Source organism: Catharus ustulatus, chromosome 5 (genome assembly GCF_009819885.2).
Source record: "Catharus ustulatus isolate bCatUst1 chromosome 5, bCatUst1.pri.v2, whole genome shotgun sequence".
Classification (NCBI taxonomy): domain Eukaryota; kingdom Metazoa; phylum Chordata; class Aves; order Passeriformes; family Turdidae; genus Catharus; species Catharus ustulatus.
Window position 1 is genome coordinate 21,655,107 of NC_046225.1, and position 15,875 is coordinate 21,670,981.

Genomic DNA, 15,875 nt, shown 5'->3' on the forward strand with positions numbered 1-15,875 from the left:
AACAGAAAAATGCCTCTCTGCTTTGTTAGTCATAAACTCCAAGCAATTCCTCCATGCTGTGCATCTGAATGAACATAGAGAACAGAACAATACACATTGAAACATGCCAAATTAATTCTACTCCAGAATTCTGTCTCTGCAAGCAAGAAACTAGGTGGGGGATGTTGACAAATCTTATTTCCCTGATTTTTTTTTGGCTTTGCATTTCCCACAGCAAAGAGTAGTAGCAGAACTTTATTTTTCAAGTGTCTAATGGAGGAGAAGAACTAGTCTAGCTTTTTTTGTCCTGACAAAGCAGAGCTCAATAGCTGAATTAACAAGCATAAATATATACAAGATACAGATTGGTAGACTTTTCGGGATTAATGATCATGCAGTGTTGGAACACTAGTAAATCATTTAAGAGCCTGTCTGTTTAGATTATGCATCTTTATGTACTGAAATTTAAATGAAGTGTAATAGTGGATTACTCTCCTCTCTTCTCCAGTCCCATAAAACCCAAACACAGCCCTGTCTTAGAGGCAAGATAGAAGCTTTGGGTATCCTCCAGCCTATAAGGAACACAGGATATGTGCAATTTTCTTGTTGCAATAATTTTTTGAAGAACTGTGTGATAGACAAGTATGCACAACAATTATGGAGTGACTAGTGTATCACTCCTTCCTGATGTCTGCTGCTCACTGGGACAATAAGAGAAGTGAGTTTTGTTTTTTTTCTTGAGAACAACTTTAATTTGCACTTTGGGGCAAGAAGAGACAGATTTGATCTGACCAATTTTGATTGTTTCCATGTTCAGAGTTTAGCTTGTCCAAGAACCCCAAAGCAGACCTAAATCACCTTAGACAAGTCAAAGTCTATCTCAAAATTTCAGATCCAGATTTAGAGCTCCTGCTCACTGATACTATGAGGTACCATACTGGTACTCCAAGCTGCACACAACTTGACTGCTGAGTTGAAGTAACTTACTGCTATGCTGATTTAACTGGAAAGGCTGAGAAGCCAAACTCATGCACATAGTCAGCTTCTCCCATTTCTCCCTTTTAATTTCAGCTAACTTTATATACAACCTAAATTCAACCAACAAAATTTGAAAGATTTCTTCCCTACTTTAGTATCTCTTATTTTTGCTACCTCCTGCTCAAGAGTTAGGAGCATCAGCAGCATCAGTGCTTTCCTTTTAAGTCCCTCTCCATGGACAATCTTACAGGGTCTCTGAAGACATAAAAGCAATTCATCACAGGTTCACTACTCTTGAACACAAACCTCCTGCAGGTAGCCAGGAAACTTATTTTCCTAAGCATCTACTGGTATCACACCACAAACAGTCATAAAACCACAATATCTAATATATACAACCAAGGAATGAAACAATTTTTCTACAACTCTAGTTTATTTTTAAAGAGTCAACAGAAGACATGACTTGAAGTAGTTAAGAAAAACAATGAAATATAAACATTTTTCCCCTGCTGCAGAGCAAAAATGCTGTAAAAGTTGCTGAGGTTTTGCACAGACTCTTTGTATGTTAACAATGTTCATGTCACCGTTGCAGGAGGAGGGTGGAAATCAGTTGGCATGGATGAGCTATTTAATGGTACAAGCCCAAGCCTTGCATGCCTGAAAACACTGTGAGACTGTGAGCTATACAGCACCACCATGTATAGATAGCTTTATTCATGCCCAGATTTATTGCCCCCACCCCCAGCTCTCTTTCAGGTTCATGGCTCAGAATGCTAATTGCCCAGCTTTTGTTTAGGGCTGGCTGACTGGCTGTCAAGTCAATTCTATTGACTACTTGACAAATGAGCTCTTTTGCCTCCCTGCAAAGGCCTTAGGGAAGGCCACAAGACTGGATATTGTGCTTTTCTTCTTCTCAAGAAAGTTTAAAGGGGAGAATTCAAGCCAACTTCACAAAAGAAGAGAAACTAGGGGCCAAGTCCACAAATCTGTCCCAAACTGGTTTTAACCAGCAGCCAATAGGACTCTTGTGAAGCCTGAATTATTTTTTTACATCCTGCAGTTTTAATGTGGCCTGAAACACTATCTTTTACATTGAAAAAAAGATTCTGTTATGAAACAAAAGTACATTCAAGTTGATGGCCAGGCTATAAAACCACACAGCTGAATATAAAGCCACACAACTCAAAACAGAAGTTTATAAAAATCCTTCCCATCACCAAATGAAGTTTACGGTAGGAGTCCCAAAGACCTGTTCCTTAAACCCCCTTACAAATTTACACATTACACAACAGCAGTGTCAGGTTCAAGTTTGATAAAGCCAAGTTCATTGGGACAGTGGCAAGTCTTCACAGAATGGCTGAGGTCATCTGGCCACCTAGCTCTGGCTGCATAGAACCATGTCCTGATTGCTTTGGAAAAATCTCCATAAACAGAGACTTAATTTAAATCACCTCTGGGCAAACTGTGGCAGTACTTGGTCATCCTCACAATATAAAAAAAAGGTGTTTCCTGGTGTTTAAGGGAAACACCACCTGTGTTTCATTTTGTGCCCATTGCCTTTGCTACTGGGCACCACTACAAACAGCCTGACTCCATTTTCTTCGCATTATTCGTTCAGGTACTTCCATTAAGATTCCCTGAGCCTACTCTTCTCTGGACTAAACAGTCTTAGCTCTCTCAGCCTTTCCTTGTAGGAGAGAAGCTCCAGTACCTTAATCATCTATTCAGTCCTTTGCTGAATTCTCCAGTATGTCAGCATACTTCTTGGACTGGGGAGCCCAGAACTGGCCCAGGTGTGGCCTCACCACCACTAGAATAGAGGGAAAGAATTCCCTCCCACAACTTGTTGGCAACACTCCCAGTACAGCCTAGGACACATTTGCCTTCTTTGTCACAAGGACACAGTGCTGGCTCATGGTATGACTTTGTGTACACCAGGACCCCCAGGTCCTTCTCTGACAAGCTGCTTTGTTGGCATACAGTGTACCAATACAACAGCCCACAATGCCTAAGGGATATCCATCCCAGTCTTAGGCAAGCAGCAGCCTAGCTAAAGAAGTGCTTTTCAGTTGTGTTACAGATCTCTCAAGTCCTGTGATTCACTCCTTGGCTTTCATCTTCGACTCCTCATCAGCAGTAAGAATAGCTGTCTGGGATCTAACTGATCTGCCCCTCACTAAATAACACAGGGCCTGTGAGTACTTGGAACTTGATCCTACTGACAGCAGCTTTTGGCCACTGACTGTCTTCTAAAGAGCTGAGTGAAATAAAGGACACAAATTAGTTTGACACAAGTAAATTTCTTCATAGTTCTACAAAATCCAAATTTGTCTCTGCTAAAGAGCTCTCCAGTTCAGCTATACCTGTACAGCATTTTGATTGTTACAACATGAACTAAACCACTCCATATTAAGCACTGCAGAATAAAACAGCCCAAGAAGTTGGGGAAACATGACCATTTTTCAAGGAAAAACCTGTACTTTAAACCAATAAACAGTACCTTATTTTACTTGTTAATTAAAAAAAAAAATCTAAAAAACCTACTGAGCCTAAGTTAATGCATATTAAACTGTGGTGGGTTTTTTTTGCTTCTCTTAAAACAACATTTTCTCCCACTTTCAGAATCTGATTAAAAATGGCTTAAGATTACTTACAACAGATGTCCAAATCTTAAGTAAAAAAGAAGAGCTTTGACTTCTGACTACTAGCAATTATTAATTTAATGCATTTTCCCTAGGAAAGGGTACATGCTTCAACATACAGAAAATACATAAACTCTAACAAACCAGGATTGCACCAGAACACCTTCTAACTGTTAAGACTGGTGTACTTTAGACTTCAAACATTATAGTTGTTTTCCCTTTACTTGCTCATTCACAATAAAGTATAATCATTTGTGCTACATACTGCAATGATACAAAAATTTTCTAATGTCTTCTACAAAGCTACTCCCAAAAAATGCAGTTCTTTGGGGCTTAGAGCTACAGGCTCTGAGAGTATGTTCATATGAGTATGCTGAATAAAAAAAAGTCACAGCACCTCTAAGTTATCTGAACTATCCAACATCAGTATCATATGGCATGTAAATATACATATACATCTACATAGGTGTACTGTTTGTAAATATCTACAACCAAGACATATACATAGACCAATTGCAATGTAAGTTAACAACTCAAAATTTGTCCTGAATTTTTTAGGGGCAGAGCTCCAGAGCTTCCAAATGTGCTATTTGTTCTGCTGCAAGCACCACTTATTATGCCCTAAGTGAAGATCAATTTATAATTTACTTGGTGTTTTCAATTAAAAGAAGAAAAATCTAATTATGTAACTGAACAACACAGCACCATTGTTAACAACCAGGTTTTATTATTTTCAATCTCTTAAACAAAAAAGAACAGGAAATACTGGCTTTAATTTCAGCTGTTGTGTTTTAGCAAGCCAAACTCTTTATCCAGTAATCCAAGACATACTGACTTGTTTTGTAAATTATTCCTTGACATATTATCTTCTTCCCAATTTCTGCAGCAAGCAAACTATAAATTAGGCTCTGGTTCAGAAATTATTTCTCTTTTCCTGACCCTCACCCCAGACACACTTCCCATTTCAAAGTTGATTTTAGAGTCTTGCAACAAAGGGTGTAACAAAGTGGCCAGTTTCATTTGCACAAGAGAAAACAACCATTATTCTGCCTCAGGTTTGCATTGGTTTTCAGGGTTCATCTTGATTCTCAATTTTTGGGGTTTGTTTTTTAAAGAGAAACAGTAATGGACATGCTATGTTAAGGGAAAGCCTAGTTGGGTATTTTTCAGGAAGCTGCCTTCTAAGGCATGTAGGCTCCCCCTGCATTCCTGGGCACACACTGCCCATACTGCCACAGCAGGGTGTTCTGGTATCTGAGCTGCAGTCTGAGGGTGAAAGGATTGAAGTGGTTATTTTATGGGCAAGTGTCAGCCACCATTTCTTGCCAAGGTATTCTTGGGAAAGATTCCAACGATGTTCCTCCAAGGGACTCAAGGTTTTATTTGACAGAGAGGTTTGATTTTCTTTCAGTAGAAACTGTGTGTGAACATAAAATATGCAGCCTATTACTGTTGCAATATTTTACCAGAAAAACAGAGATGAAGAGTAAAAACTAAGTTTGGTGCTATATTCAACTTACCTTTTCATTCCATGCCCATAATCCAATCCCAAGAAATGCTATGCCAAGGAACTAAAGGAAAATGAAAAAAAAAAGCAGGAATTAGAAATTTGTGGTGTTTTTTGTCTAAGTTTTTTTAAGATACATATTGACTCATCCTCTCTGTTGGATAATAATTTTATGAGGACTGAGAGGCACTCAGTGAATTTTACAATATGTATCTGGTTCATTTTACAATTCAACTATTTTAAGTTGAAGAATTTAAAACTTGCACAACTCAAGGTTGTCTCACACAGGAATAGTAGGTGCAATAGGTGTCACTTTATCAGTACTGAGCAAGCAAGGTTCTTTTTGAATTTGTAGGGCTCAAAGAACACTCCACATCAACACTTTTGTTTGCTATTTTACTATTGCATCACCACTGCCTGCACAAAGCAATTGCCCTAGCAGGGCTCTCCCAGTAAGAAAATTATTTTAAAAAAATCCTAAATACACATTTATTATCAGCTTTAGCAATGCTGTCCACATAAAATAACCCATAATTTCTGAGAGAAAAAAAATAACAAAAATAATACTGGTCTGAAAGACTAAGAATTTTTAAAAGCCCTGCAGCTAACATTTGATAACTTTTCTAATACTGACTGCTTCATAAGGGAAGTTCAATTCCCCTTCTCCTCCAAGGGACTCAACAGCACCAAACACAAGAGATAGTCTTTTCCTCATGATGAAAAAGGCAGTACTGTCTTTCCTTTTGTGTCCCTGTGATTTGCATTCCACTGAATAATTTAAAATGCATCATTTCCCTCCAAACCTACAGGGATTCCATACAAAAGCTACACTAATGATCAGTGAAACAAGCAAAACAGGCAGAATAAGCACTCCATCTCCCAGCATTATTACTGCACATTTGGCACAACACAGTATCAATCACATAAAATGTTTAAAAAACATTTAGTAGATGTCTGAGTACATCTCTAAAGTCCATCTGTCCAACTTGCATATCTGATTTTAAAAGTGCCAACCAAAAAGAAAACTATTTTCACTGTAGTTTCAGGGCACATAACAGAATGTTGCTCAAACATAAAACTGGTTTTATCATTTCTCCACGCTGCAGTGTACAGACCTATTTTGGTACATAAATACCCTATCTCAAGATCCGTGTAAACAGTGAAAAATTCTAATTATTTCTCTTTTGCAAACAGAACCAAAGTGTTTTTCTGTTGAAAAGTGGGAGGAGGCAGGAATATAAACTTTCAAACCTTTCCCAGAAGTGATTTCAACAGTTTTAAACAAAGAAACATGCACTTCTCCTTCCATACATGCACTTTTTTTAAAGGGGCAATTTTAGCTTTGTATTACAAGGATCTGCAAAGTATAACCCATTATCAAGCAGAATATACTTGCTACAATGCCCTGAAGTTCCCAAACACCCCATGCACTTCTGTAACTTTCTCCTCCAAGTGTGCTGTGCCAGTTACCAAAGGATCATGCATACTGGGAATGAAACTTTTCCTTTTGGACTTGAAGAGTCATGACTGTAAATTTAAACAATACTAGAAGTCAGCATTCTTCAAAGAAAACTGTTGCAGGCTTGGTTGCATCTTAAAAGAAGATAAATTGAAATTTTTCTTAGATGGAAAGCAGGACTGCTGGTCAAGAAAGTCATATTTCAACAGTCTTAATTATTTATAAAGAATAAGACATGGATTTGAGAAAGTCGGTACAGCCCCTTGTGATACACCACCAAAAAGCCAAAAAAAGGTCATCTTACCTGTATCAAGACTGACTGCTTTTTTTATGGCTATAAAGCTTGCCAAAAGATTGCGTGTAACCTTCCTGCCTCCCGTGATGATTTGAAACTTGAGATAAGGCTGTTCAAGTTTCCAAATCTCCCTCAGACAAATGCAGCTCTTTTTTGCAGTAACAGGTTCCTTTCCTTCTTTCTTACACAGCCAAAGGCACTAAAGTTGAAGGAACAGGAGTGGAGGGGGAAGCTATGTATTATAAAAACCCTTAAGTTACATTCGGTAGTGGCAAATTGTTATTCATAAAGGGGCACAAAACATTATGTTTTGTGAACAGGTTAATATGGTTTAGAACAGAACAAGCATGGAAAACTAGAATGAAACTATTTGATCAGTGCCTATGAATGTAACTTTACATTCCTATGTATTAGCTTCAGTTGTGGCCCAGCTCCACTGATTCTATATAAATTTAATCCAGTCAAGTGTCCTGATCCTTCACCAGAACTTGAGACTTAAGGATAAGATTACCTCATGTGTTGCAAAAGGTGACTTAGAGTAAACTACACAGGTCTCAAGCCAGGCTGAGCTCATCCCTGTTTACAGACCAGGTGATCAGACCACACTGTGCTAAACTGAAGCACCTAAAAAACAAGGTTGTCTAGTTTGTGTCAAGAAAAAAAAAACCCAGAAAACTCAGTTCTCAGAGTTTTCAAAAGGATAAGGGAATTACATTCTGCTCAGTCCTCTCCATACCCTAAACCAGAAACGTTTTTTTGAGCAGGTGAAGAAGAACAGATGAGGAACAATGAGCAAGATCCATTAGGAGAAAAAAGATTTGGAATGGAATCGTTAACTCTATCACAGGATGCTGTGGAAATCAAAAGCTTAATGGCATTCGGGAAAAAAACCAAAAAACAGATAATTAACAGATGGCTCACAGTTACTGAAACATGACTCTGATGCAGCTCCTGGCTCAGGAGGCTTTTACACTGACACTCATTGGGAGATTGAAATCAGAAGAAGATTGCTACATGTGTGTTTTGTTGGTTAAATACCTCTTGCCTTAGAGAAACTTTATTTGTCTCTACTTGAGACAAAATACAGAGATAGGCAGACCACTCACCTAAGCCCCTACAGTCACACCCTAGGAAAGGCCCACCTTTGCAAAAACACAGTCTGCTATGGGGATAAAGCACACAGGAATGCTCTCTGTAGCCCCCACTGGCAGAAAACAGATGTTCATGATAAGACTAACACTTCACAGCCGGATTAACTTTGGATTTTCTTGACAATTATGAAAGAAACTCCTGCATAGCCTAAAATTATTTGGAAGCAATTCCAAAGAGCAATAAAAAGGTGGAAGCTTAACTCATTATCAACAAAACACTTCACAGAGAGAAAGCCTCACTTCTGCATAGACATCTAACAAGACTATCTGGTCTAACTATAAATGGTCACTTCTGCAGAGCATGTAAAATCTTGATTTCCTTTTTTTATACAATAATTTGCAGGACAACATTAAAACAATTCCCTGGAACATTAGCCTTGCCAAAAAATTGCATAGCAGTATCTTCCCAGCCGTAAGTTTTCTATTCACAAACAAACACAAATGTTTTCACATTTCTCTTCTACAAAGATTAAATTTATTTATAAGTAGAAGGTGTAGCAGTACTTGTACTGTTACTCTGTTTGTGAAATTCACATGCTGTTTTCCAAAGTGAATTGACCAGCATTTCAAGCTGTACATATTTTATTCTCATTCTTTCTTGCACGGAGGAAAATTATTCTTTTTCTGTGGTGATGCAGCATCACACAGCATAGCATTGAACTGAACGGCTATTGGGGCAAACACTAATAAAAAGAGCAAAAAACCTTAGAGAGGCACTTAAGTGTAGAGTGACCAGCAATTACTAAACATTGGGAATTTTTCGCCTCAGCTGACATTCTTAAATAACCTGGTAGCAGTTTTCAACCAAAGGACAACAGCAGCAGGCCACAGCAGCAGGAGATTGGTTAATGTACCACATGCATAAACCAGTGTACATTCAAGTGTGGTTAAATACACATTAGATACTTGTAAGAGGTGGAAGTCTTGTGTAGGCACCTGATTTCATCTTCCTTGTGACAACACAAACACACCAGCCAAAGCCTGCCAAAACTGTCTGGTTTATTGAGGCGGGGGAGGCTGAGGGGTGTGTATTTAGGTCCTGTATTTTGGCAGTGTCAAAAACTACCCTCTACCCTTCCAAGAACTTTGTGCATGGTGTTAATTAGCATGGAGACTACCATGACTCCTACAAGCACTTCAGTGTTTCCTCCATGCCAGTATGCTGTAGGTTATTCACTGAGCAAGATTTCCTGCTGTGACTCAAGCAGCACAGCACAGAACACAAGGTACAGTATTTTATCAACAGCACAGTGGTGATCAGGACGACATGAACTACAGCATTTCACATCCTGAAATACAGTCAGGAAAACACAAGGCTTCTGAGCTTGGCACATATATAAAGCAGTACTGACAAGTTCCAAAACCCCAAATGGGCAATTTTTCCCAAAGAACTTCCTCTGCAGCAGTCTGTGCTCAGACTCACTCAAAGTTATTTTAGCTGCAACAGTCACTGCTTTTTTAAAGTATTTTATGCCAAATAAGTTATTTTCCTTTTTAAGCCAGGGCAAAAATTGAGCTTAATGCGTGTGTCAGATTTTGTTTGTGTCAAAAAAGGATTTAGTTGTTGGTTTTGTCACTTGTTTGTTTTTAAGTAGCTCTGACAGAGAAAGAGCACCAAAGTAGAAATCAAAATGAAATTTCACACAGTTTTCTTCTCTTCTTCATGCCACTGATGTGTACTCTGCTTAAAATATGTCACTTAGCATTCTCTCAAGTAGAACAGATAGGACATCCTCTCTACAGTTTTCACCTGGACCAGTATCACATGCAAGGGGAAGTACCAGAATCTGCTCTTACTTTTTTTTCCGTATGTCCCAGTTTCAATGACTTTTCCATTCTCAACATAAATTGTTAAAGCATTTCATTTTCATGTGGCTAAAAAAGTGTGCTGGCGAAAGGAGAGGCAAACTGCTCAAAGCACACCTATACATTTACACATCTGTGCTAATGCTTACAAAGAGTGTTTTCTTCTAAAGCCCATTTCTTGTTTGCCTTGAGATGAGCAGCAAGAAAACTCCACGTACTACAGTTAGTGAATGAAGGTGCTGATGTAATGAAGTCATTGAAGATGATGTGTAGGTGACTAATTACCATTTTAGCTCATGGTGACACTCAAACATAGAATACAAGATGTCAAACCTATTTTCATTATGTGCTGTCTCGGAAAAACATTATATCTCACAGATAACTGTCTTGGTAAAATTTTTTCCCGCCTGACAAAACCCACACATGTGGAATTTACAAAAAACTATTTCCCAGTTTCCACACATTTTTCTCAGCTAAATCAGAGACTTGACTGATTTTTAGAGAATAATCCAAAGGAGAAAAACAGACCTGAGAACACAAGAGAAAAGCTGCCTGCTCCATCTTGCAGGATCCTTTAAGCACACATGACTCCAATTTTCAGAGCAAGATACTATGGCTGTTAATGTATGTTTTGTTTTCACCAGTACGGGGTTTTCCATTTTGTCTGACAAGAAAGCAAGATATATATACACATACACACTTCCCTCAATGCAGAGTCTATTGCCATCAGTTTCTTACTGTCTTTTCGAGTTCTTTAATTGCAAAAGCAAGACATCTGCTTTCTGTTACTGTTGCTCTAAGCATTCATTTTAGAGCTTTCTGATGGTGCAATTGTATACACTGCCAATCAGCTTGGAGCAAGAGTCCCTTAAGACTGAAGTCCCTCTCCTCTTGTCCATAGAAATTGATATTCTGGAAAACACAAAAAGGAGAATGAATTATGCCCTATTTCCCCTGCTCCAACTTTTGAACAATTCCTCTCAAGCCTAGGCAAAATAAATTTAACTCTTTTCAAATGCACACTGAGGCTCTTCAAACTCAGGTCCTGATGCCTAAAGAAAATACATAATTTGGAGTTGATTTATTTTAAAGGATAAAAACTTTAACATATCAGTCACTTTGTAAAATTCTTCAATAAAAGCTTTTGGGAGTTTAACATTTTTGTTTCTGTGAGATCTAACTTATTTCCTAAAACTAGTACCTTTTTTCCCCATATGAAAGTCAAAGACAATTAAGGTAAATACCCCATCACCACCACACAAACATTCAAAAAGACCGGAGTTGAAGTAACAAGGCATCCCCGTCCACAGCTGCTTTCGTACACTCATCCCACATAGATCCCATGCTTTCTCTTCCTTCTACTGGAATTTTTTTTCACCACACTCTTTCTCTGCTCTCCTTGAGCCCTAAAAACATTGTAGAAAGACTGAAATTCTGCTGTACGCACCTTTCCAAGGATCTCTTCCCTGCCTTCGCTTCCGAACTACAGTAAGCGCTACACATCCTTGTTCTCATCAATACCATCCCATTTCTAGCTCAGTCCTCTCCACTGCAGCATCTATGACTGAAGTCAGTTTCTACTTGCAAAACCTTCCAAAACTTATCTAAGTGGTGCTGTAGCAGCATAGATAAACAGTATGGGCTTTAAATACAAAACACATGGAGAAGACAAGTGTAAAATAAAATAAGAAAATTGGGGAAAAAACACTAAACCTGAATTTGACATCCTCTATCATTACACTCATCATTTCTCTTAGGCAGTCTGACAATGGAAAGACATAAAAGTCTTCTCATTCTGGCATACAAGAGGTATAAGAAGAGGTATAGGGGCAAAGAAAGGAAGTTTTGCTTCAAGCCAGGGTGAAGGAAAAAGGTTTAGAAGTGAAAATGAAAATGCATCATTTTCCAGGTCTGTTTTGCTGCCCAGGGTTAGCAGGTTCCAGCCCCTGAGGACAGCCAGACCTCTTCTGTCTTCTTACTGCTGCTGCGCCAATCTTATTCACCAAAACCCCTCTACCCGAGCTTCAGACTATTTAGCTCCATCCCCACCAGGAGTCTTCATGTTTTTCCTGAAGCTGCTGTTCCACTAACATTTTGAAAAATAACACCACACCCACAAAAACACCAAAAACCAGAGAATACATTAAAGTTGCATTAGGAAACTCATATACCAGTGCTCACTTATTTCAGTTGCAAGCAGTAAAGCTATAACATCCAATTCAGGTATTTGATACAGCAAACAGAAACAATCTGAGCTAGTCTTTTTCCCTAGTAACAAATGGGCAATTACATTGCCTACACAGTTGATTGAACAGCAGAGAACATCAAGAATGCAGAGCCAGGAAACACAAACAGGTTGGCTTGTCAATGAAGCAGGATTCTCTGAATGCTCAGCATTTCCTTTTGGGAAAGTAGTCTCAGCTCCTAGTTGAGCTTGCATGCTACAGAGAGGGAGTCCCAAAATCTTCTATCCCAGCTACACAAGGTACCACATCCCAGGTAGTTTCATAGGAGATTCAAACATGAGAGACTTGCTCTCTTCGCTTTGTAGAGAAGCAAACACTTGTGGAAGATGAGGGAGGAATGAGAAGACTGAAGCAGTCTGGGCAGAGAGGCAAGTCAACAACACCACCTTTACAGAAAAACTCAACCCAAACAATTTAACTTTGCCCTCCTTCTACTTAAAGAAAAAAACAACCAGCACAGAAAAGAGTGAACATCAAGCAAATGGTGAACACACCCCCAAAATGCAAATGCACACCAAACTTTTCCTAGCAACTTCCTCAATAGCTCTATTGCCTCTCCCCTCCACCAAATGCTCATTCCTGGTTCTCTTTCTGGAGTCCTCCACAGTAAATTATTCAAAACCATTTGCAAAGAAACTGGTACCACACATATGAAGAAATTATAGCTTAAAAAGGTAGGAAGTGAATTCAATAACATGCCAGAAAACAAGTTCAGGTGTCCAAAATCCTGTCCCTGATATGATGTGCTTGTATAGCTTATCACACTTCTCCCTTGATCAAATCTGACTCAAGAGTTATAAATTCTCTAATGGCAAATGCCCAAATGTATGGCATATGTTAGTGCATAAAATAAATCAACTTCCAATAGCTACAACACTGAGTGTGGGGCGATGCAGGAGAGACGCAGACACCAGAAGGGCTGTGGTAGGTTTAGCAAGAGTTGACAGTCTAGCAACGTTTCACTTTACAAAGGTGCACCGAGATGTACAGAGGCCAGCAGTATTTTGTCAAAATAAATAAAAGAACCTCAAAAGTCACACCCGAGCACAACTTGCTTTTTCAGAGAGACGTAGGGGAGAAAAAGTAAAGCCAAATGCTAAAAAGGCAGGTATCCAAATTACAGTAATTTCACAAATACAAGCCGCACTGTTTTGACCAACATTTTGCTCCCACACCGGAAATGCAGCTAATATTCAGAAGCGACCAATATGTGAATAATTTTCTGACATTTTCAACCCTGGGAGTGCAAACCAAGCCAGTGCAAACCGAAAAGTCGAGCACCTGCCAGTAAAACCCGGCATTTACGCGGTTGTTACAAATTGGTTACTCTGTTGCGCGGTGGGTGGAGCTGCTCCATGCAGGCAGCACAGGGGGTGGGGAAGGTGGGGCAGCTCTCTCCTGCTGGGCCCGGGGCTTGGGGGAGGCAGGGGCTCTCTCCTGCTTGGCCCCGTGGCTCGAGGGGCTCCCGTCCCCGCACGCCGCCGCCGCAGGAGCGGGCAGACTACATCCCTGCCTCCCACCACCGCCGCAGGTGCCGGCGGGCTCTGTGCCCCCCCTGCCGCCACGGAGCGGTGCCGGGCCGGGGCGAGTGATCCCAGAGGCAGAAGCGGCCGGCCCCGAGCAGCCCCACCAAGTGGCAGCACCGAGCTGGGCCACCCAGCCCTGTCGGCAGCCCCGAGCCCTCATGGCCTGAGCAGAGCCAGTAAACCCCGCCCTGCCGCGGTTCTGTTACTAATTGGCAACTTTGTTGCATGTGGGTCCTCGCTGCGAACAACAGAGCGACTTATACTCAGGTGTGGCTTATTTATGGACAAAGAACAAAATGTTTGCCAACACCTGGCGATGCGGCTTATGCTCAGTGTGGCTTGTATTCGTGAATTTACCGTATTTTCTAATACCCACACACAATTGCTATCAGCAATCCAAATGCCAAATTACAAGACACACGTTGCGTAAATACTGACCAAAATTCTTCATCACTTTGCACTATACAGTCATTGCAAAAGAGGGAAATGTTTTGAATAGAGTAGTATTTTTAGCAATATCAACATTTCCCATGTGTTATACTAACTGCCTAGAAGTAAAAAATTCAGATTATGTATTAGAAATGGTTCTATGGACTTCTGAATGCAGCTTCCAGAGACACAAGAGGTCTGGTAACCAGAACTTGAAAAATTCTTTTCCAGAAGGCAACTCACCTCTGCATTATGTCTTTCAGTGTGTTACTTCTTACTAATTCTTGAGGTTACTGTACACAGATTAAACGAGACTATTCACCAAATTAAGCTATATTTTTAATTATGTCAATATTAACCCATGTTTTAGTATCTATATTTACACTATCTATTTTCCAATAAAAGTAAAATATACAGTGATTGACATCAATCTGTTCTTTCTGCAACAGCACACTTCACAGGGGCAAAGTAAACAAAACTGATTTGAATTTCTTTTCAAACACAAGCAACAAACTGGTGGCAACAAATGGTCACAGCACTGTTTACCTGAGAGGTTTGTTCCTGGGCAAAAGTTCCACAGTTTGGCCAGTAAGAGAGAAAAGAGGGAAAAAAAAATTTAAAAAGGTAGCTATAAGACAGCTGCTTGTCAAAATGAAGCAGACTGCTGACCCTTTGTCTGGTTTGCAGACAGCACCAAAAGCACCTCTATTATTTGTCATTCTCAAATGAGGTATTTGGGGCCTGACTAAACATGCCAGCAAAATCCTCTTCACTACTGTTAAGATGCCCCTCCACATCACAACTATTTAACCTGGAATGGCTTTGCTGCTGACACCTTTGCTGGACTCGTGCTGAAGACGCAAATACAACACTATCAATTTAATTTGAGGGTTAAACTAGCGTTAAGAATAAATGCATTGAAAAAACAGAACTACAATGGATGATTTTCAGTTTACTATGACAGAGTCTACTCTTCTCACATAATTTCAGCTTAGCCAACAGTATGAGTAGTATCACCTACATCATATAAAATACTCATTTGCTTGTAAATTCAATTTTTATTCCCAATCTCATTCCCACTTTGAACTACATTATGTCCATAAACTATAGTTACTGATGAATCCACCAGCATACTTACTGTTTGCACAAACCCTAATAGCTGATTCCTCCACCGACACCTAGCAGTAAAACAAGGACTAGAAAAGAGTTTTGAGGGATCTGGAAATGTAATTGTAGTACATGCAGATGGCTCTCTAAGAGAAAACCTATAAAAAGCAAGTGACTAAGACCCTTGTGCTGCAAAACTGTGCTCTTGCAGCCAGTCTTTGCCTACCACTTTTTCAAAACAACATCTCAACAAAAAAACCCCCAACAACTCTGCACAGAGGACTGGATTTAGTTTGACTTCATGCCCTCACCCACCACTTCAACTTAGTCCAGCAACTGCTACTCCTCATAGTAAATGTTTCTTTCTTTCTGCTCAGCCCCAGAAGGGTTTCAAGGCACCAGGTATATCAGCAGCACAAAGCAGTTATTTAATTATAAAAATATGAATACTGGGTAAGTTTACATGCCCAGCTGGACATTGTTATAAAAGTGAATAAAATAAAGCATTTATTTTTTACTACTGAGTGCCATCAGTAAACCTCATTTAAAAACTTCAGCTGTTTCCCATGGAACAGTCACTCTTCCACAGAATCTCAAAAGGGACATCTGCAATACACAGACTCTCAACTCCAGCCTTCCAGGCAAAACACACTAGACTCGGCTTGATCAATTGGAAGATAACACAATTTTCTAGCACACTGCCCTTAAGAATCCCAAAGAATCTTGTTGGAATAGTCATGCTTTAGGCAC

At 39.6% G+C, this 15,875-nt stretch overlaps 1 protein-coding gene across 1 annotated transcript in view; it reads right to left on the reverse strand.

The window, feature by feature from the left end:
• TSPAN5 (tetraspanin 5) overlaps positions 1–15,875 on the reverse strand; it is an 88,954-nt gene that overhangs the window by 19,837 nt on the left and 53,242 nt on the right. Inside the window, exon 2 of the mRNA XM_033060378.2 lies at positions 5,120–5,170. Coding sequence (XP_032916269.1) covers positions 5,120–5,170 — 51 coding nt within the window. The remainder of the gene's footprint in view (positions 1–5,119; positions 5,171–15,875) is intronic.